The following is a 24,245-nucleotide window of genomic DNA, read 5'->3' on the forward strand; positions in this document are numbered from 1 at the left end:
GGTGCCACCACCGGATAAAAGTCTAAACAATAGAGAGGCAGTCGCATGGCGGCGCCTGCAAGCTGGGAACTTCGTAAACCCGGTCTGGGCATACCATGTTATGCATGACAGAGAAACCGATAAGTGCAAACACTGTGGGGCGAGAGGGACCCTCGATCACATAATCTGGGAATGCGCTAGCTCACCAGGGGCTAAACAAACATAAATTGTAGAGAGGCCTGGGAAGCCCTGCTGCGGAGCGAGGACCCTACTCCACAGCAACACGCCATCCGCCTGGCGGAAGAAGCCGCGAAGAGTCAAGACCTCTTTACTTGCTTCTAATCGCGGAGGTTCCGGCCCCCGTCCCCAAGGCCTGTGTGCCGGGGACGGGGAGTAGGGGCCTCCTTATCCGGCGGTACAATAAAGTTGCTATCATCATCATCATTGACGTAAGATCTGGTACGGACCAGAATAACGGAAAAGTAGTTTTTCCGACCAGCCGACGCGACGTGAAGGCGTCCGGAGAAGGACAAGGGAACCAGGTGAAATATGGGAGTCTCGGTGCCGAAGGTCGTAGCGTCACTTTTGAGAAACTTGCGAGACTGTGAGGCGATGACGGGTGACTTCTCGGGCCTGGGCGGCTAAGTCAATAGCATCGCGAGCGTAACCAGTGCTGGGTGATGGTACTGCGGAAGGTAGCAACCTGTCAAAGGGCAAGGTGGGGTCGCGGCCATACAACATGTAAAATGGTGAAAATCCGGTAGTGCCATGACGGGACGAGTTGTATGCGAAAGTGATGTATGGCGAAGCGACGTCCCAGTCGCGGTGATTGTCAGAAATGTACATGGCCAGCATTTCAGTTAGCGTGCGGTTGAGTCGCTCGGTGAGGCCGTTCGTTTGAGGGTAGTACGCGGTAGCAATCTGGTGTTCTGTAGAGCAGGAGCGGAGCAGATCGTCGACGACCTTCGATAGAAAGTAGCGGCCGCGAGCCGTCAGCAACTGGCGAAGGGCGCCGTGGTGCAGGATGACGTCGTATAGTTAGAAGTCGGCGACATCTGGAGCGCAGCTGGTTGGTAGCGCTCGTGCAATGGGTTGGTAGCACTCGCGCGATGCGATCTCGTGGCATAATCGGTTGCTACAACAATCCACTTGTTTCCTTTGATGGAAATTGGAAAGGGGCAAACGAGCTCTAGGCCCATACGGAAGAAGGGCTCATAGTGCCGTAAGGTCGAACGCTGCAACGGTATAAAGTTCCATCACGCAAGGTGAACATCCGGAGGGACGAGCCATTGGGCGAGGAACTTAGGCGTTCCATAAGTGCTGGAAAAACAGGATATTTGCGCTGCTCGTCGCCAATATGGAGGAAGCCGGAGAGGGATAGAACACTGATGTCCTAGCATGCATCGGTATCGTCCGGCTGATCCACGGGATTGCGGGACAGGCAGTCAGCGTCTTTATGCAGGCGCCCTGACTTAAACATAATAGAAAATGTATATTCTTGTAGACGCAATGGCCAACGTGCAAGTCGTCCAGTTGTGTCCTTCAAAGAGGAGAGCCAGCAGAGGGCGTGATGATCGGTTACGACGCAGAAGCTCCGACCGAAAAGGTACGGCCGGAATTTCGCGACCGCCCATACGTGCGCGAGACATTCTCTCAGTAATGGAGTAATTTCGCTCGGGCGTGGGAAGAAGGCGGCTAGCGTAAGCGATAACACGGTCTTGGCCCTGTTGACGCTGAGCGAGGACAGCGCGGATGCCATGACCATTCGCGTCAGTTCGTACTTAAGTGGGCGCAGAAGGGTCAAAGTGTGACAGAATGGGGGAAGTTGTAAGCCGCTCAATCAGGTTAGAGAAGGCTTTCTCCTGCAGTGGTCCCCAAGAGAAAGAGACGTGTTTCTTAATAAGGTGAGTGAGAGGGTGAGCGATGTAGGCAAAATGTTTCACAAATCGCCGGAAATAAGAGCATAAGCCCAGAAAACTACGGACATCGTTTGTTGAGCAAGCTACAGGAAAATATCGCACGGCGTGAACTTTCTGTGGATCAGGTTGGAGTCCGGCGGCGTTACGAGATGGCCGAGAATGTTAGTCTCACGGCGAGCGAAATGGCAATTGGAGGAGTTTAGCTGAAGGCCAGCCCTCCGAAACACGGAGAGTATGGTTGTGAGGCGCCGCAGGTGGCTGTCAAAATTAGGCGAAAACACAATCACATCGTCGAGGTAACAGAGGCATGTAGACCACTTCAAGCCACGCAAGAGAGAGTCCATCATGCACTCGGATGTAGCTGGCGCATTCCACAATCCAAATGGCATGACTCTTAATTGGTACAGATCGTCCGGTGTGACGAAGGCGGTTTTCTCGCGGTCCATCTCGTCGACGCTAATCTGCCAATAGCCGGAGTGGACGTCAATTGATGAAAAGTATTGCGATCCGTGAAGGCAGTCAAGAGCGTCATCAATGCGCGGCAGGGGATAAACACCCTTCTTTGTTATCCTGTTGAGGTGACGGTAGTCAACGCAGAAGCACCACGAGTTGTCTTTTCTTTACTAAGACAACCGGTGATGCCCACGGGGTGCTCGAAGGTTCAATGATGTCTTTGTCCATCATCGTATCTATATCTTTCTATATGATGGTCCTTTCTGTTGGAGAGACACGATATGGCCGCCTATGAATGAGGCTGGCGTCAACGGTGTTGATGCGATGCGTGACAACAGATGTCTGGCCAAGTGGGCGGTCGTCCAAATCAAAGATTTCCCGATAAGATGACAGGAGGTGACGAAGAGCTGCTGTTTGCTCGGAAGGAAGGTCAGGGGCGATCATCTTAGAAACATTGTCCGCAGGCATCGAGTACGAAGGAGTGGGTGACAAAGGTCCGTTGATTCGTAGTTTTTTTCCTAAGAAAGACGAATTGTGTGCTGTTATTAACGACTGTAATGCTGACATCATTGTACTCACAGACACACGGTTAAATAGTAAAATAACATACCCCGAACTGTTCGAGTGCGAGAACCAATACGTTGTTTACCGAAGTGACCGAACTGGTAGAATTGGTTGTGGCGTGCTGCTCGCCGTTAAAGAATGTATTAATTATTTTTTGTGACCATTGATACCAATTTAGAGCTAATTTGGTGCTGTATAACTATTAGTTTTAAAAAAATAATACTAGGTGTGTGCTACCGATCCCCATCAAGCGACTCATCCTTTTGCGATGACTTATGTGATTGTTTTAATAATATTATCATGCGTTTCCCCGGAACTGAAATTATATTCTTAGGCGATTTTAATTTTCCTAACATTGTCTGGTCACATGTCAATCCCTTTTCTAATCCTTCGTCGGCCGAGGCCAATCGGTTCCTTTCCATTTGCTCTGACTTCGGCTTATCGCAGATCGTCAGACTTCCACCATGTGTAGCACAAAACACATCTTCACTCCTGGACCTCATTCTAACGTCGTCGCCCGATAATTTTTCTGCGGTGACACACATGCCCGGACTGAGCGATCATGACATCTTGCATTTTACACTTACAACAACACAACAAAAAACATACCGACAGCGGAAAAAGTTCCGAGATTATAAAAAAGCTAACTATCAAGCCATCAACAAAGAGCTATGCATATTTCTAGACACTTTCTTACCACTTTATCTGCAACGCTCCGTAGAAACTAACTGGTCTATTTTCAAAAATAAAATAAGTGAGCTTATCACCAAACACGTACCCCTTCGATCCGTCTATGCTAACAATAACGCACCATGGTACAGCACATATCTTAATCGGTTATCTAACAGGAAAAAACGTTTATTCCGTACAGCGAAACATTCCTTAAAACAGCCACATTGGCTAGCATATAAACACGCAGCAATTTCATATATTAAAGCCCTAAGGTCAGCGAAATTTTGATTCCTTAATTGTACACTTCCAAATTTATTGAAGACTAATCCAAAACGCTTCTGGGAAGCCATACGAGGAAACAACCATAAAACTGGAATATCATTGCTAACAACTTCTGGGGACCCAGTACCTGGCCTATTGTGTTCTACTGTGCTTAACAATACCTTCACTCAGTCATTCTCATCACCTCAGACCCCTGATCCGATGCCCGAGATAAAATCAACTAATTACCATTTCATGGATCCCATTGTTTTCGACTCAACTGGTATCAAAGCCATAGTACAAAACTTAAAACCTAAAGCATCATGTGGGGTAGAGGAAATTAACACTATATTTTTACAAAACACAGCGGAATACTGTTCAATCCTACTAAAATGCATTTACTCACAATCTTACAACTCTGGCACCTTACCGTATGATTGGAAAATTGCCAAAGTAATCCCCATTCACAAAACCGGACCAACCCATCATCCACACAACTATAGACCTATTTCACTTACATCTGTACCATGCAAAGTTATGGAGCATATAATATACACGCATCTGGTTAATTTTCTTGAAAATAACCTTCATAACTTCTTCACAGTTATGCAGCATGGATTCCGTAAAAACTTCTCCTGTGACACTCAGCTTATCCTCTTCACTAATGCCCTACATGCCAATTTAGATTCTGGCTTTTTAACAGATTGTATATTTCTCGACTTCTCCAAAGCATTTGACAAAGGGAACCATGCATTGCTTCTTCATAAATTAGGCGTTATAAACATAGACCCTTCTGTATTTAATTGGATTCGCGCGTTTCTGACATCACGTGTTCAATTTGCAACCGCTAATGAAGCTAACTCACCTGTAGCCCCAGTTGACTCCGGCGTCCCGCAAGGGTCTGTGCTCGGTCCTTTATTATTCCTAATTTATATTAATGACTTGCCCACTCACTTTTCCTCGAACATTTGTCTTTTTGCGGATGACTGCGTCTTGTATCGTAAAATAACTAGTTCTTCAGATATTCTGCTAATTCAAAAGGATCTCAATGGTGTCGTACGTGGCGCATGGAATTAAACATTAGAAAGTGTAAGACTATGAGGATTTCTCGTACTAACGTCATCTGCCCCACCTATACGCTAAATAACATCCCACTAGAATGTGTAACGTCATATCGATACTTGGGGGTTCACATTGCCAGCAATCTATCCTGGAAAACTCACATTGATCACATAACATCTAAGGCCACTCGCACACTGGAATACTTTCGTCGAAAATTTTCTCAAGCACCATAATCACTAAAACTCTTCTTGTACACAACTTACATTCGTCCACAACTAGAGTATGCGTCATCAGTATGGGACCCTGGTCATGACACCCTCATACAGTCTCTAGAGGCAATACAGAATCGATCAGCCCGTTTCATTCTCCCCAACTACCAAAGAACTGCGAGTGTCACTAACATGAAAGCTCTCCTTCACCTCCCGCTGTTATCAACCCGTAGAAAACTATCTCGCATATGTCTTTTCCATTAAAATCTACTACCATAACACATATTTGCGTTCTATCTTTGTCCAACCACCACCATACATTTTATCTCGCATAGACCACCACCAAAAGGTAAACATTCCGCACTGCAACACCGTCGGCTTTTCAAATTCCTTTCTTCCCCAAACGAGCAAAGATTGGAATAACTTACCCGCATTACTTACAAGGATTATTGACACGAATAACTTTAAAAGCACACTTCAAAGCTTCATGTCATGAATTATTGTTGCGTTTGCTTGTTCTGTATAATAACTGCTTTTATGCCATTGTTTTACATTATTACTTGTATTTTTATATCGTATGTCCTTTCCTTTCTTTATTTTGTTACGCCATGTATTTTTGCCACGCTTATAAGTTTCTCTTTACCATTCTTATTTTGTATACGATGTTTTCTGCCATGTTGTTTGCCTTCCTTCCTTATTTTGTGATTTGCCTCTGTATTTACTTACTTTGCCCCTCCCCTCTGCAATGTACAACCGTACCTTGAGGGTATGATAAATAAATAAATAAATAAATACTGAGGAGGGATTCAGAGGTCAAAGAAGAAACCTCAAATTCTTCCAAAGGAGTGATATGCGCTATGGAGATACCGTGTGGCAGCACATGCGACGAAAATCCAATATTCAGGATAGGCACGCGAGTGCAGTTTTCGCGGATCCGGATTAAGGTGCTCGGCAGGGCAATATTGCGCGAAAAAACCACGTCAGTAAGCGGCGACACGACGTACTCGCAATCAGGTACGGGAGGACAGGGCGTCAGGAGGACATTTGTAGCCAATTGTGGAGACAGCCTTGCAAACTCAGCAGAACATAAGCGGTGTGAAGCACAAGTTGTTGCGTCGGCAGGAAGCGGGAGGTGCAACTGTACAACACCTGCGGAGCAGTCAATTTGGGCAGAGTATTTAGAAAGGATGTCGATGCCGAGAATTAGGTCGTGCGGACAGTGTTCAAGGACGATAAATAGAACAACGGTATAATGGCCCCCAATGGTCACACGTGCTGTGCACATTCCAAGGACAGGTGAAGTACTCCAATCGGCGACTCGCACAGTGCCCGGTACGGCGGGTGTCAGAACCTTTCTGAGCCTTCGGCGGAGAGCAGCGCTCATAGCTGAAAGCTGCGCTCCTGTATCAACGAGAAATCTAACAGGAACGCCATTACCTTCAATGTCCAGTAGGTTTCCACATGTAGGCAGGGTCAACGGAGGATTTGTGGGCCGGGTCGGAGTTGCAGCTTCACCTCAGGGAGCTGCACCACCTATTTTCCCGAAGCGAAGCAATAGGTTGCAGAAGGGGACGAAGAGCGGTGAACGGGAGGTGAACGGGACCTACGACCTTGCCGAGACGGGGAGCGGCTGGATCTTGGTGGAGCTGTCGGGGTTGATGTTGCTAGTCGGCGTATAGGGCGAGAGAGCACGATTGTCTGGTACAGGGCGGTAGCGACTCGGAGATTATTACCGGGGAGGCGAGGACCAGTGGTTGCGGCAATGACGGGTGATGTGTCCAATACCGCAGCAATTAAAACAGATGGGTTTATCATCCGCTGCGCGCCAGTCAGCTGGGTTGCGACGGAGTGGCGGAAAGCTTTGCGTCTGGGAGCGAGCGGTCGGAGAAATCTGGTAGGTGTTTGTATGGCGGACCGAGCAAAGAGATGGAATGCCCAAACTTGCTATTTCCTCCCGAATGACCGCTTGTATAAGGGAGATAGCGGGCACGCTTTCCCGACCGTCGGAACGAACTGGAGCCGGAGCCATGTCCTCAAGCTCACGGCGAACGATGCGCGTGATATCTTCCGGGCCTGTGGGCTAAACGAACCGCGGCGGGTCTTCGCAAAAAGATGTCGCGGCGGTATTGGGCGATCGGTCGAAAGTTTGAGTGACGCGGCGGCCCTTCGCGTGTTCGAAGCGCCGGCACTCCTTTATAATTGTATCCACAGCGGCACAATCCTTACACATCCGGAGATTGAAGGCATCGTCTGCAATACCTTTCAGTATGTGACCAATCTTGTCTGCCTCGGTCATGTTGTTATCAGCCTTGCGACAGAAGGCCAGCACATCCTGTATGTACATGACGTGGGATTCTGTGTACGTCTGAGCGCGGCACGCAAGTCCTTTTTTTGCTGCCAGCTGACGACCGACAGGTCTGCCAAACAGGTCTCACATTTTCTCTTTGCAGACATCCCAGCTCGTTAGGTCAGCTTCGTGTGTGTCGTACCATTGCTTCGCAGTTCTTGTTCGATAAAATATCACGTTTGCTAGCGTCATTGTTGAATCCCACCTGTTGTTGTCGCACACTCGCTCGTACATCGTAAGCCAGTCCTCGACGTCGGCGTTCTCCGTGCCACAACATGTCCCTGGGTCCCGCGGATGAGTGAGGATGACCGTTGGCACGGGCTGCTGAGGCGTTGTCGCTTGTGTCGGTTGATTTGCCATTGTGGCGGCAGGTAGATGACGTCCACTGCGAAGTTCCGTGATCGTAACCCGCACCTCCACCAAAATGTTGCAGGAAGAAAGCAGGCGCACGAGTGTAAAATAGTGTATATTTAAAACTGAGGTATATGGCGTTCAGGCAACTACCAGACTTCGTCTTCCTTCAGTCCCAATTCAACTTCTTCCTTCTCTTCACCGTAACAATATGATAAAAAAATAACAAGCGACCAAGAACTGATTCATGGTTCACGCCAGAGGTTTCTGGGAGGGGACTTTATAGGTTATGGTTGACTAAAGCCATTTGTGTGCGATTATACGAAAATTCCTGAATCCAGATTAGACCTCTAGTGTCCAAGTTCAACAGATCAAGTTTTAGTAGGAAGCTTTGGCGGGATACATTATGAAATGCCTTTCCAAAACCTAAAAACATTGCGGCGGTCTGTACATTGGTGTCAAGGTTAGTTTGCAAGTCATGAACGAAAATAGCTAATTGAGTTTCGCAAGAGAACCATGTTGTCAAGGATAAAAGAAGTGATTACAGTCCAGGAGGGCAATGATTTCAGAGCAGATTAAATGTTCCACGATTTTGCGAGGCATACTTGTTAGTGAGATAGGTCGATAACTTAAAGGGTAATTCATGTTACCTGTTTTGTAGACTGGAACGACCTTTGCCACTTTCCAATCATTCAGCATGTTTCCTGAAGAAAGGGACTGTGAGAACAGTAAGAACCATTATGATGCAGCCACGTGTATTGTGTTTCTTAGAAGTTTGGAGTTAGTTTAGTCAATGCAAAATGAAGGTGATAGCTTAGTCTTCTCGATTATGAATGAAATTCCATCAGCATAAAATGTGATGCTGGCATGTGACCTTCAATGTTGAACAAAGGTAAAGAAAGACTTGTTTCATTTTCTTTCGTGAATACTGTTGCAATGGCGGAGTTAATAGTGCCAGTGCATTCAGTATCGGTAATTGACTCATGCGAGTCATTGGTGAGCATAATATTGCAAGCAGCATGAGGGTTTGTTAGTGCGCAAAATTGTCTTTGGTTAGTGCGCAGTAAGTTTGGGAGTTTGGTGCCGTAAAAGGAACGCTTTGCACTGCGATTAGCGATCAGATATTTGTTTTCAGCTTTGAACTAGATTTTCCATCGATGTGAGTTCCTGTTGTTTTTAGCCGCTCGGTAAAGACATTTATTTTCGTTTTCTAGTTTTCTTAAGGTGTTAGTAAACCCTGGCTTTTGATTACTGGGGGGTATGTCAACTTTCGGAATATATTTTTTAGCCAAGTCTTTTAACTTGTCCGTTAAGATCGACCTGTTATCAATTACTGACTCATCGCGATACGCAGCTTTAAACCAGGGATAGAAGGCGTCAAGTCCTACGTAAGTGCATCATAGTTGTAATAAAACTGTACTTAGTAGCCTGACAACACAGACTCCATTTTATTTATCGCACTTCCTCTTTATTCTCTTTTCTACCCGTGCCCCTTGTCTTGTTTCAACTTCCTTCTATTTGCCAGCCTTCATAGGATTGCTTCATTCCCCCCAGCATTGTTTGCATCCCTCATGGAACGATATTTGAATATATTCCCAATAGGAACGGATTCCATGGTGTCATTGGCACCAATGCACCATATGTTCCTTAAGTGTCCGTTTTGACTTGCTGTCTTGATCGCACGAAATGGTCCGTTATAGGCCACGTTCTGGCTTGGCCCTCTTTCAATCAGCCCGAAGTCGCCGACATCGAATGTTGGTGGCGTTGTATTTTGCCTCTTGTCGAAATTTCTCTTCATTCTTTCACGATATCTTGATATACTATCTTCAGTTCTTTCTGCTTCTTTGAGCTTTATATTCTTGTCAATGCCGAGGCTTATATGCGCAGGCAGATAAGGTGGTCTCCTAGTTGCAGTGAATAGAGGAGTGCATCCCAGGCCAGTTGTATTCGAGCGGTTGTGGTCGGCTGCTTCCGCTTCCAGGCAACGTTTCCAACAACCTGGGAGTGCTGGATACATGCTAATGCATTGTTTGATGTTCTTGATACCCTTTTCAGCTAGCCCATTTGCTGCGGGATGATAGGGCGCAGTGAGCCCTAACTTGATGTTACGCTTTTCATCCTATTCCTGTAGCCAATGACTTCGGAAAGCAGGTCCATTGTCGGAGACAATTACCTTTACATTGTCAAACATCTTCCTATTCAAAAATGAAATTACGCTGTTAGCATCTTCTTTATCAGGTCTCACTGCAATCATCCTGGTGCACTCATCAATGCACAACAGGAAACCTTGTGTCTTCTTAACACCTTCAGACTTTTTCGTAGTTCCGCAAAGTCTAGATAAATAACCTCTATTGGCGTGTTAGAATGTTTAAATTTTACCTTGTTAATCTGGCATTTATGACATAATAAACGTAGCCTTTTGTTTCTTGCTTCATACGAGGCCACGATAATGTGTGAATTTCATGTAGGTTCTCCAAAATTCTTCATGCCTTCCTGATTCAGGGCTATCATGGTACAGTTCTAATATTTTTGGAACCAAGGGAGTAGGAACGGCAACTCGCTCATTTTCAGTACGTTGCAAAACCTCGGTTCCTTCCCATATCCTTGCAACATTTGCCTCTTCAAGACTGCCTTTATTTATTTATTTTTATTTATTTATTGAGTACCTGGATCGCCTTAGAAGGCATTGCAGCAGGGGGGTACATACATATCTACATCAGTTGACACTCATTTCAACACACAAAGCGCGGTAAAACGTTTCATTACATTGTATACCAACAATATTTGACGGGAGAGCATTCCACTCCATCGTGGTCCTGTAAAAAAATTCATAACGCAAGGTGTCACCCTTAAAAGGAAATTCATGGAGATTCAAGGCATGGTCTCTTCTACGGGAAATGTACGATGGTAATTTAATATATTTGTTCCTGTCGATGCCTATTTTAGAATGGTAAATACTGTGAAAAAATTTGAGTCTGAGGCACTTTCTTCTATCCTTTAGATCTTGCCAATTAAGTCTACGCTTGCCTTCGGTAATACTGAGGTTTTTGTCATAATTACCAAGAACGAATCGAACCGTCCTATTCTGAATTTTTTGCAGTAAATCGACTAACTGACACGTATAAAGATCCCAGCAAATGCAAGTGTACTCAAGTACCGAACGTACGTGAGTAAAATACAGCTGTTCTTTCAATTTACTAGGTAATTGGCCAAAATTTCGACGGAGGAAGCCCAACTTTCGTGCCGCCTTTTTTCTTACCTCCTGTACATGCCTGTTCCACCTTAAATCCGAGGTAAACCAAACTCCCAGGTATTTACATTCCGTAACCCTGCTTACAGTAACGCTATTTAATTTGTACCCGTATGTCTTGTGTGAATGTTTCCTTGTAAAGGCGATGTTTAAACATTTGGAAACGTTAAGTGACATTTCCCATTTCGCACACCAAGTTGAAGGTTTGTCTAAATCACTCTGAAGTGCATAAAAATCGGAATCACTATAAATAACCGTATATACTACGCAGTCGTCTGCAAACATCCTGAAAGATGACATAATACCACTAGTGATATCATTTATATATAATAAAAACAAGCATAATGGCTAATCCCGACCATTGCATCTGCGTCCTTCATAGAAGCTCCCGTGCGATCAGCAACTTCAAAATCAGATTGCTCCAGTTCACCCATCCAACGGGCTATCTTTCCTTTCAGTTCGACCATCTTCAATATGTACGTTAGTGCTTCATGGTCTGTGTATAACTTAAGCTTTCCACTTCCCAAATATGAACGGAAGTAGCGGACGGCTTTTAAAACGGCGAGACCTTCTTTTTCTGTTGTGTATAGTTATTATCAGTTTTGTTATGTATAGCTGTAGTATCCTACTACACGAAGCTGTTGGTTTGGGTGGTCGTGATGAGCCTCTTTGATATAAGACTCCTCCCGTTGCATAGTGACAAGCATCGGTATTCAATTCGAAGGGGAGCTCAAAGTCTGGTAAGCACAAGACCGGATCAGAAGAAATTATTCGGATCAATTCTTGGTAGGCGTGATCCCATTCTCCTGTCCAACAAAATGGAACGTCCTTCTGAGTCAGTCTTGTCAGACAGTGACGTTTGAGAGCCTAATCGTCAATGAATGCTCTGAAATGGCCCGCCAAGCCTAGAAACACGCGAAGTGAGTGTACATTGTATGGCTTTACTAATTTTTCTATGCGAGCTACCGATTCTTCTTTCACATTCTTCGTTCTTCCGTGCAAAACTCTGCCTAGAAATGTCGCCTTAGTTTTGAAGAACTCAGTCTTCTTGAAGTTAACTTTTAGCTTAGCATCAGATAACGCTGCCAGAATATGACTCAGGTGTTCCTCGTGCAAATTTTCACTTTTTATTTTATTTAGTTACTTACAAATACTGCAGGCCCTATTCGGGCCCAAGCAGGGGTGGGTACATAAAACAATATAAATTACAAATTTCAATTAGCAATTAAGAACACAACAAAACATGTACATACATCATTGTAACACTATACGTAACGGAAATAAAGCGCAATACACAAACAAAATAACAACGAAAAAGCGTGACGCAAAAGAAACTGCTTTCATTGCGGAAATTCACAGGTCAAAGAAAAGGTTATTTGAAAGCTGAACGGACGATTCTGTTGTATTAACGTTAACTACTTCTTCGCGTAATTTATTCCATAGTGCAATTGCATGGGGAACAAGAGAATATTGATGGATGTTAAGATTACTAAATGGTTGCTTAATTGTTTTGTTGTGGTTTGCACGAGCAGAGCGCATGGGGGGCTCAGGTAAATGACATTCACGCGGTATTTTGTAATAACCATGGTACAGCTGATATGAAAATTTGATGCGAGATACAATTCTGCGATGAGCTAGTTTTTTCAATTTCGCCCTGTCGCGAAGAACGGGCACGCTAGAAAAACGCGAGTATGTGCAGTATATAAACTGCAAAGCTAAAGTTTGCACTCTTTCTATTTTCTTGATTAAATATTTTTGATTAGGGCTCCAGATCAAATCCGCATATTCTAATTTTGGTCTGACAAGAGCTTTGTGTGCTGTTACCTTAACGGTCGATGAGGTACGGCGCTATTTCCGTTTCAAAGATTCCAGCTTTCTTAGCGCGTTGCTGCAAACGTTTTCTATATGGGGTTCCCAACTTAAATTGCTTGTGAGTGTAACACCTAAATACTTCACTCGCTGGGTTTTATTTATACAAGAATTATTATCACTATAAGCAAAATCTAAGGGTTCTTTCTTGCTGGTAAATGTACCGTCTTCAAAGTGTTTAGCTTCAATCCCCATGTTTCTCACCATAGGCTAATTGAATGCAACGCATCATTAAGTCTTACTTGGTCGGAGTGATGATTTACATTAGTATAAACAACACAATCGTCCGCAAACAACCGGATCTTCACAGGCGATTGAACAAATAGATGTCATTGATTTAAACTAAGAACAACAAGGGACCGAGAACTAACCCCTGTGTCACCCCTGAGTGCACTTCCAGTGTACCAGAAACGCAGTCTTTAACAGCAATGTATTGTTTTCTTGAGGACAAATAAGATTCTATCCAACGGATGATATTGCGTTCAATGTCCATAGAGAGCAGTTTAGTCACTAAATTGGCATGTGGAACTACATCGAACGGAAAGTAGATGATAATGTCGTCCACATAAACATTGCAGAAGCGTCCAATGTAGGGACTCAAAACTGTGTTCATCATCTTTTGAAACGAACTAGGCCAGTTATTCCATCCAAAAGGAAGGCGAGTATATTCGTATATGCCAAATGAAGTCGTAAATGTGTTGTATTGTTTGGTGCCTTCTTGCAGTCTTGTCTCCTTGCACAAGTCTGTGCAAGAAAAACAGGTACAACATCCAGTATCATCGATGATGGTGTGAATCCTTGGCATTGGAAAAGGAAGCAACAAGGGTTTTGTTATTTACCGCTCTGTAATCCGTACATAGCCGCTAGCTGCCGTCTTGCTTTGGAGCAATGGTGATATGTGAAGCGAAATGAGACACCGACGGGCGAATTACATTAGCATCTAACATCTTTTGTACCTCTTCTTTTAGCCACGCCTTCTTTTCCCTCATCAAGTTGTATGGCTTTCTTTCTCACAAATATTTTGACGGACAGGTGAAATGGCACCTTGTTGTTGCCGGTGGATATCCTCCCAAGCATACCAGTTCGGTGTATAGTTGAGGAATTACACTGTCTTTCTTTCTTCGGCGTCCGTAGGTGGCCTTCTTTTTGTACCGACTCTGTTTGGTCAGCCTCTTAATCAACAGACACCGTATCGTCCCAATATTTAGTCTCAACAACTTCATGTCCGGACGAGATAGGAGAAAGTCGTACTCCACAGTGTCTAAAACTAATGCAACCACTTCTGCCTCTTTAGATTGGTACTTTACTTTCAGGCGTGCCCACTCACAATACTCTCTTTTGCTTCCTTCATACCAACGCACAAGAACTGATCTCCCTCGGAATACATCTTGTGGGTTTGCGTTGCTTTTCTTAAGAATGGATACAGAAGCTCCTCTGTCTATAAGTGCTCTTCTACATTGTCCACTAACCTAAATTTATATATCTAGTAAACTCGCAGAAATCAAACAAACAGTCTCGTTTTTTGTCATAGGGTCAAACTGAGAACCTTCACTTATTAGATTTTGTTTTTTGTTTTTCATTCTAAGCAAACTGCGTTCCTCAGCCAACGACTCTCTTTCCGCGGCATGCAACGACCTCTGGTGACTTCCCTCTTGGTAACCGTTCTGTGGTAACCATTCATGAAACTCTCCATTTCTGGATGCTTCTGCCCCTCGGACATACCAACGCGGCTTTGACGATCTGTCCATCCAATGGCAGGCGATCTCGTGAAGTGACTCCAGCAAAGCCTCAGTAGTTTTTGGTGCTGCAGCTTGAATTTGTCGTTGCAATTCCTGAGGTAGGCCATGCATTATGAGCGTTATAACGGATGTCAGTGGAAGTTCCGGCTCTGCAAGTTGAAGTAGTCGACGCTTTTTGAAGAAATATTCGAGCACTGCTCCAGACATATAGCGATAAGATATAGCTTGATCCAATCGCTCAAGCGGGCTGCCACGGAATGACAAGATGAAGCTCTCCTTCGACGTGCTCCATGCATGACATTGATGTTCCGAGATACGCAGCTCGTACCATTTTCTTGCGATGCCATTTAGAAAAGAGAGCATATGCTTCATTCTTCTTGCATCTGTGTCCCAGCCATTTTGCCGACAGGCGTATTCAAAGAACGCCAATCCAAGCTTCTGGGTTCCCCGACAAATCATCAAAGGGTTCAGGTTCCACAACCTCTGTGGGGCCACTTTCTTTGAGGCTCAGAGCCGAGACAAGAGTCTCAATCATTTCATTTTGCTGCAAAACTTGCTTTTGTTCAAGTTGAATTGCCAGAAGCATAATAGAGAGATCTGAATGATAAGTTGGCTGCGATGCGGCTGACTTCTTTACTTGCGATAGCACAATGTGGTTGAAAAGGGAGACTTGAAGGTTTATCTTCACGGACACTTTTTCTAAGAGCTAGTCCTCTGATGCCTTCTGCAGAACGATCGACACGAGCTCACATGTCGTCACGTCGACGGGAAGATCGACTGGCGGGTCTCCAGGGAGCGCGTACTTCGTGAACACGAGGCCGTCTTTCGCTGGCTGAACGAAGAAGGTTATCCACATCATGGATCGTATAAAGCCGACTGCGCCAAAATATGTAATAAAGCTGTACTTAGTGGCCTCACAATAGAGACTCCATTTCGTTTATCGCACTTCTTTATTCTCTTCCCTCCCGCTGCCCCTTGTCCTATTTAAACTTCTGTTTGCCGGCCGTCATAGGATTGCTTCAGTAGTCACCCTTTTCGTAAAACCTTATAGTTTTCTTATGTGTCTTATTTAGTGTTGTACGAAAAGAAAAGGTAGCATGAAAATCATTATGGCCACTAATTCCTCGAAGGTATGTAATAGATTAGAGTGTACTGGGAGTGTTGGTCAGCATTAGGTTCCGTATGGTTGCGTATTCTGGTGCGACTTGTGTTGGCACTGAAACTGGTTGTCTGTTTCAAGTGCAAACAAATATCGATAAAATTCATTGTCTCTGCGGGACCCAGCACTGAACAATATAGTAAGTTGGTCCAGTCTATGTATGGGAAATTAAAATCCCCACAAAGAAGAACGGAGGCATTAGGGTAGGTTGTCGTAAGTTGTATTAAGTTGGTCTAGATCTCCCTACAGAATTCAGGAGTGGCATGGAAAGGCCTGTAGCAAATTCCCGGCAGCACTGTAATTGGTGATTCGCAATATAATAGCCATGGTAATTCGAGTTTAGAAGCGATCTTAATAAACGAACTCAAAAGTTACCAGTGAACCGCTACACGAAGACCGCCGCCATTTATGTCTACGCGGTCAGTTCGATTAACTTGGAAGTGAGGTATCTAGGAAAAAAATTCGGGATCAGTGACGTCATTGTGTAGCCAAGCTTCTGTTAGAATGAGCAAGTTGCTGCCTGTTGATGATATGATGTTAGATATAAACTAATTACCATGTATGTTGTCAAATTAAGCTTGTATATTTTGAGATGAACGTTTTTGCTGGTAATCACGAAAATTTAAACAAAATTGTTAGATTACATTTCAATGTACCTTTTTTAAACGTATAATTCATTGTAGAGCGTGTTGAATACACATGTATAAACAAATATGTATGTGATCTGATGTAGAGAAACAGACGCATTGTACATGATGAAGTGTATATTGAGTCGTGTCAACTGCTGCAGACTGTCTTGTTGATCACGGGGTCAAGACTTCGTCAGAATTTCTCGCCTTTAGTCTTTGCCTCCCGCAGGGAAATTTTGTATTCTTCCTGCAAAATAAACATGTTTAATTTTATTTTATTCGAAACTCGCGCTTCAGAAGATAACTGCGTGCGTTAGTAAAGACTGCGGAGAACGAAAGATCTTTTCTGGGAGCAAGTCTCGGGTGATTCTTTTTTTGTAGAGAGCACGGCCTGATTGTTACACGAGTGAGATAATTCGTCAAAAATATATTGTTCAGCACCAATGTACAAGGTTTTGTAGCGTAGAGAGTATGCAAGTAATTTAGATTTCATTAACATTATGACCATAATCAGCCTGGCTACGCTCACTGCAGGACAAAGGTTTCTCCCATACTTCTCCAACTACCCCGGTCATGTGCTCATTGTGGCCATGTTGTTTCTGCCAACTTCTTAATCTCATACGCCCACCTAACTTTATGTCGCCCCCTGCTACGCTTCCCTTCTCTTGGAATCCAGTCCGTAACCCTAAATGACAATTGGTTATCTTCCCTCCTCATTAAATGCCCGGACATGCCCATTTCTTTTTCTTGATTTCAACTAAGATGTCATTAACTCGCGTTTATTCCCTCACCCAATCTGATCCCTTCTTATTCTTTAACGTTACACCCATCATTCCTCTTTCCATAGCTTATTGCGTCGTCCTCAATTTAAGTCGAAGCCTTTTGATAAGCCTCCAGGTTTCTGCCCAGTAGGTGAGTACTGGTAAGACACAGCTGTTATGCACTTTTCCCTTGAGTGATAAGGGCAACCTACTGTTCATGATTTAGATTTAGCTCCAGCTAAAAGCGACTTCCATGCTTTCGAACGTGCGGGAGAAATCTTCACCTAGACTATTATTTGTTCCTTTCAGCATTCGGCCTTTTGACAGAAGGGTGTCTTTCGTTTTCCAATGTGCGATGTTTCTTTTACTAGACGATTCCGTTCTTTGCTGTGTTTTCCTAAGCGATGTGCCCGTTCTATAAGTGTGAAAATCGATCTCAGTTTTTAAAGGATCACGGTAGATCTGAATTATTAATTCTTCACACCGAGTACAGATTTCTTTTGTAGTGGAGCCGGAAATTCCGTATAAAATCAGGGTATTGCGCCGGGATCGGTTTTCCGCGTCGTCGAAACAGGCGTGCAACGCTTTCACTAGCCAATTTGTTTAGTTGGTGTTCATTGTGGTGTTTGTATGTCTTAGCGTACAGGCATGTGTGCAAAACACGCCTACAGATAAGTGTGTTTTCACATATACATAGAATCTCAATATTGCTTATTAAAGGGACACTAAAGCGAAACAACAAATCAGTTTAGGCTAATAAAGCATTGTTTGAGAACACTTCAGGCAGTCATTTCAATATAATAGCTCGATTATTAGATGAAGAAATGGAGGTCGAAGTACCCGTATTTGAATTTCGCGCTGAAACCACGACGCCGGTACGTCAGTGTGACGTAAGGGATACCAAAGAATGTTTTCGCATTTGGACCGCGTTGGCTGAGTGAAGGTTCCGGAAACTTGCCATGTTTAATATCTGGTTCCTTTAGAACACAATGTAGACAATCTGTACGCTGTATAATTAAGTAGGCCATAGAAGCTGCCATCGGAATCCATGACGTCACAGAGACCAGGTGTGGGATATTCAAGGAGGCGTCGCCACCCGTCTTTCATTCTTGCGCTTTTTCTGGCTTACCACGCGTCTTATCGAAGTAAGAGTGGTGTTGTTTGTGTCGTAGAGAGGCAATTACCTGATGCAAAAGAAATCGTTTTTCTCTTTAGTGTCCCTTTAAAGCTCACAATACTCAGCATAACTCAACAATAAGGCAACAGTATTTAGTCAATGACTTTACTGTTTTGAAGTCCTCGACAACTTTATGTTGAGTTATTGTTGCGTACGTTCGATAAAAGTTCAACTATATAGAACGCATCTTTAGTTCTCAATTCTTCGACAATTTGCCGACAATATTTCAAAAATAATTTTATAGGGATATGCGGGAGCGGATTTGATGTACGTGTAAAGTATAAATGGCTCTCCTGCGTATGTGACACTATAAAATGCTCGCTGTTTGCACTTACTCAGTGAGGTACTTACACAGGGAAATCGCAAATCGCTCGCAGGTAGGTTGGATCTGTCTCACGACCTCATAGAAAGTCTGAAAGTGATGAAGCTTTTGACAACAAAAATGCAAGCTGGCACCAGTCCTCAGAATATCACCACGTCGGGATGCCTCTTCATCAGTGAGCCGAAAGTAACCTTCAATATAACAAGCGGCAAAGTATACGGCCTAATAGTGCCGGGTCTTGAGATCAGGTAAGGTACTGTATGTGTCCATGTCCATAATAAATATATATAAAGATATGTATGCTAACCCCTTTCTCTACCACTTTGGTCATATTTAATATAGAGGAAAGGCCGTTTGCTAACACATCCAGGACACTGGCCACTTACAATGATGGCCGATGGGAATCCAAGATTGCTGCAATAATCGGTCATGGGTCACTGCTTGTAGCAGTGGCGTAGCCAGAAATTTCGTTCGGGGGGGGGGGGGGGGGGTCGGCGCTCACGTTGCAGCTCAGCCTCCTCATCATGAAATTTATCAAGGTATCCAATACATGTATAATTATGTTGCCATTGCCAAAGATGCTCCAAACGAATTCTAAAACGCTACGCACTGTCAATACAAGTAAAATATGTATTTTTTCATACAATAATATACTCATATGTCCCAAAAATTGTGCCTGAAATAACTCATATCAATGGTTCTATGCTTTTCGTCTATTTAATATGTAAAGAAAATATCACATGAATGTTAGAACTATATCAGTTAGAAAGCAGCAATGCAGTTGTCAAAAATGTAAACGTCACGAAATTAAAAACTTTGCGACAAATATTTTATTGAAACGTTGTCATTGAAGAACCTTGTTTACATTTTTGTACATATGCAATCATCACGGAAAAATCTCAGTTACGCTGTCCTTTGTCCCAATGTATTGCAGAGGAGCAGCTGTCAGCGGTCGTGTATTGTGAGCAATGGCACCGACGTTATAGTCGCCATAGAGAGCACATATAAGAAGCATGAGTCCTCCAAAATATACGAGGGCGAGACAAATGAAAGTGAGCAAATGCGAACATATGAGAAATGGGGAACTTTATGTAAAAGTAGTCTCCATGAGAATTTTGACATTTGTCCCACTGACTAACGAGCAGCGTGATTCCCGTGTCATGAAATCCGTGGGTTGTCATTGAGTGGTGGACTCCCCGCCCCCCTTTGCCTGCTTCAAAAAGTTTGTAAATGAGTCTTTCAAGCCATCGTTCAAAACGAATCTGGTGCTCTTGAGCTGTTGTTTCAGTTGGCCCAATATGTGGAAGGTTCAAGACGACAGGTTTGGTATGTGTGGCGGATGTTGCAGCATTTCCCATTGGAAGTTTGCCAGGTTTGTGTTAATCACATCGGCGACGTGGGTACGCGCATTGTCATGGAGCAAGATAACCCGATTTTTCAATCTCCCACGTCGTTTGTTCTTCATCCGGCGTTTCACAGTATTGCAAACGATTGATAGTCTCTTCGGGTTTCGCAAATTCGATCAATAATGGCCCCTGACGATCGAAAAAAAAAGTAAAAACCTTTCTGGCGGAAATAACGCCTTTGCTTTCTTTGGGGCCGGTGAATACGAATGTTTCCACAGTCAGCCTTGCTTTCGTGTTTGAGGCTAGCAGTAGTGGCACCATGATTTGTCGTCACAATTGAAGACAAGTCCTCACCCTCATTGTGACACCTGATCAGATGAGTCAAGGCAGCGCCGAACACCTCCGTCTTCTGGCGGTGGTTCGTAATCTTAGGCATCCATTGCGCAATCAAGAGCCGATGACCGAGATGCTCGTGAATTTTGGTGTGAACCGAACCGTGACTGATGTTCACACGCTCTGTCAGTTCATTGATACTTATCCCCCGTCCTTGTCTAATCAGCTCATTAACCTGTGCGATTCGGTTGCTAGGGATGAGTGCAAGGTTGCTTTGGCCCGGTCTTCTATTGCCTTTGCAACTCTCACGTTGTTGTTCCGCCAGCTTGCTCCAGCGCTTCACAGTGACCAATGAAATACAATGGTCAACGTACACGGCAGCCATACGGCGACTAATTTCTTTTTCGGAAACACCTTCAGCTGTCAGAAAACTCACGAAACCACGCTGTTCAACTTTTGGAGCGTCCATTATGTCACGCAACCATGTTCAACCCAGTGTATGAGAGCATTAAAGAACATTTATCCTCACAACTGCGTGTCAGTCTTGTAAATGAGAGATGCCTATGTGCTAGGCGTACGCCTCGCAGATAATGAACCGAACAATTATTGCGCGGGGTGGGTTGCCTCACTTTCATTTCCCTCGCCATCGTGCACTAAAAAAGCAAAGATACAATGGAATATACAAATACGAAGATGCAGCTTGATAAAGGGCAAAAAAGTGTCACTAGAAACAAAGTTCACTGCACGTATAGACAAAACCTCGCAGCAAAATGTTTAAATATACGTATAATTTTCCAATAAAGCTACTTATATACGACAGTGTCACTGTATATAATGCGTCAAACAAGGCAAATAAATATGTTAGGCAATCACAGATTCACAGGTAAAAGAATCCTAAGCCCCCACCACCTCCCTCCACCCCCCCCCCTTTTCTTCCTTGCGCACACAGGAGTGAGCCACCATCGTAAGCTCGCTTGTGCCACCACCACCCCGTAACGATTTCACTCGCACATACAGCATGCGGCGCACGGTCACGATGTTATCTTATTGGACTTTTTACGGAACATGAGGGCGACGGCGACGACAGGAATGCGCCTCAACTGTTCATATAATTGCTATCGCAATAATGTAGTAAGAGTATCCGGTAACTGAAGCGTCCCGTGGGTCATTACTTTCCGCAAAAAAAGTCACAAAATCGAAGTTTCACCATGCTGCAATTCGCTGCGTCGAAATAATGTCTTTTTTTTTTTGTGGGGTGGGGGCACCGAAACAGAAAATAAAACGCAAAGAAAAGCATGTTGGCCAAAATTGAACGCCTGCTTTTGGCACCTATAATGCGGCCACCGAAAGAATATTGACGAAGACGTGAAATGCTTAGCCCACAGAGAAGCATACGGATACCACTCAGTATCCTACACTGGCGAGAAAAGATTTTCCGGAGTGGCCGTGCTCAAACGAACGCGTTGCAATGTGTGGGGTCCCCACAGTGATGTCAGTGAGCGATCATTGATTATTTTTCTCGTTTGCTAGCCGGAAAGCGTCCAGAACACTGCAAGGCAAAAATTCGCTCGGCCAGAGGAAAACGAACGCACACCGAAGTGCACCGCGTGGTGGTCAGGGCAACACGAGAAAAATGCATGCGCTTTGGCTGGCTCTGGCAGCCCACCAGAACAAGACGATTGGATCGGATCGGATCGGAAAACATTTATTGGGCTCTAGAAAAGAGATCTTCGCGGCTTCAGACGGCCTCTTCCATCTCCTGATGGATTCTTCTGTCTGCAATCACAGGGTTGGTGCCCTAGTCCAAGGCTCCACTGAGTATGGCCAACCCGCGAGCTCGCTCTACAAGGCGCTTTTGGCCGTTCAAGCTTACGCTGGAAAGCATACTCTCCCACTGTTCCGCACTCGGGTTTTTAATGTTATAGATAGTTGGGGACTCAATATTTTGACAGGCCCATGATATGGGGTACAGATCTGGTTTCTCTCCGCACCATGGGCACTTAGCCTCATACTGTGTAGGGAAAATTTTATTGAGAAGGTTTAGATTCGAGAAAGTACCGGTCTGCAGTTGTCGCCATGCAACAGCATCCTCTCTGCTTAGATCCTTATTTGGGGGTGGGTACTTCAGTCTGACCCCTTTATAAGAATTTAGGATATCTGAGTAGCCCATGGGACTCGTGTTCCTCAAGGCTGGATGTGTCGGACGCCCGGTGGTATGCCCTCGAGGTATCCTATCCGCCTCTTGGTTCCCTGTTATGCCAGTGTGCCCTGGTACCCAGATTATGGTATGCTGAACTTTGTTTCCCGGGTCGCATGAGCAGAGTATGCGGCGTGCTCTGCACCCAATTCTGCCGTTTGTATAATTCCGGCATGCTGCTTGAGAGTCTGTTATTATTGTTAGGGACCTGCCAGATCGATAGCCCTCCAGTGCTGCCAGAGCCACAGCTGCCTCTTCGGCCTCGACTACCGAGCAGTCCTGTAGTTATGCGCTGGCGATCTCCTTGAGGTCCGAATTAACCACCGCCGCCACTGCTCCGCTGTTTTGTCTGCCGTCTTTGACGAACGTTGCCGCGTCCGTATACCTTGTGTTGTCCTTGTTCGCCAAGGTTTTCTGCACGTACTCCGCTCTTGCTTCTCTACGCGCCTTGTGCAGGTTCCGGTCCATATTCTTGGGTATCGGTGGGACTCGCAGTGTACTGCGATACTTGTCCGGAATGGCCTCGGTACGTTCGATCTCTCGGATCATGTTGCCGCCGCCGTATCTTCGCAGGAGCACCCTTCCCGTGGAAGTCTGCATCAACCTACGTGCCTGAGAGCATAGTAGTGCTTCTCTTAGTTCACTGAAGGTATTGTGCAGTCCCAGGGCCAGCAGTTTCTCGGTCGATGTGCACTGCGGCAAGTGAAGCGCAGTTTTGTACGCCTTTCGCAGTATGGCGTCCGCTTGTTCTTCTTCTTGCTTGATGCATTTGTGGTAGGGAAGGCTATACACCACTCTGCTAACCACGAGGCTCCTGACTAGCCTGAGTGTGTCGCTCTCCTTCATACCGTGTCTCTTGCTAGATACTCTGTTGATCATACGGGCTACCTGCATGGTGGCAGTCTTCAGCAGTGTCAGAGTATGATTGCACCGTTGATTGGACTGAAGCCACATCCCCAGGATCCGAATGGTGGTCTTCTCCGGAATGCGTTGTCCCGCGAGGTATACGTTGAGGCTGAGCTCATCGCTTGTAGGGACCGTTCAATTTTGTTTGCCTCGCCACACCCTTAGGAACTCGGACTTCTCCATCGAGCAGGCGAGGCCCCTGGCCCTAACGTAGGTTTCGACGCAGGTGGCCGCATTTTGCAGGCACTTTTCTTTTTCGCTGAGCGATTCCCGGTTCACCCATACCGTGATGTCGTCAGCGTACATGGCGTGCCGTATGCCTTCAAGTTGTTCGAGTTGTCTTGCTAGCCGGATCATTGCGACGTTGAAGAGGATGGGGGAGATGACCGACCCTTGAGGAGTTCATTTGTTTGGGGTGCGAAACTTCCCTGATCTGACTGCTCACAGGCTGATTGTTGCTGTCCGGTTAGATAGGAAGGCCTTAACGTAGCCATGAATCCTTCTGCCACAGTTCAGACTATCCATTCCTGTGAGGATGGCTTCTTGGCTGACATTGTCGAAGGCTCCTTTAATGTCCAGTGCCATGATGACGTGTTCGCTGTTCCGTGGGACGTTGCTGAGCACCTCCTCCTTGCGCTGGAGGAGCACGTCTTCCGTCCATAATTTAGCGCGGAATCCAAACATGCTGAGGGGTACAGCACATTGTCCTCCATATAATTTTGTAGCCTCATTGTAACCAC

The 24,245-nt window shown here is 45.0% G+C and overlaps 1 protein-coding gene across 14 annotated transcripts in view; it reads left to right on the forward strand.

Annotated features, from left to right (window-relative positions):
* Nucleotides 1–24,245, forward strand: part of LOC135907082 (uncharacterized) — a 307,176-nt gene that overhangs the window by 100,876 nt on the left and 182,055 nt on the right. For 5 of the 14 annotated variants that reach the window (XM_070522699.1, XM_070522700.1, XM_070522705.1 and 2 more), the window contains exons 3-5: nt 11,019–11,127; nt 17,311–17,375; nt 18,779–18,971. In XM_070522699.1, the coding sequence (XP_070378800.1) occupies nt 11,019–11,127; nt 17,311–17,375; nt 18,779–18,971 (367 nt within the window). Of the gene's footprint in view, nt 1–10,917; nt 10,984–11,018; nt 11,128–17,310; nt 17,376–18,778; nt 18,972–24,245 lie in introns of all 14 variants that reach the window. The other 9 variants (XM_070522702.1, XM_070522701.1, XM_065438744.2 and 6 more) reach the window with 3 other exon arrangements.

Source organism: Dermacentor albipictus, chromosome 7, assembly GCF_038994185.2.
Source record: "Dermacentor albipictus isolate Rhodes 1998 colony chromosome 7, USDA_Dalb.pri_finalv2, whole genome shotgun sequence".
NCBI lineage: Eukaryota > Metazoa > Arthropoda > Arachnida > Ixodida > Ixodidae > Dermacentor > Dermacentor albipictus.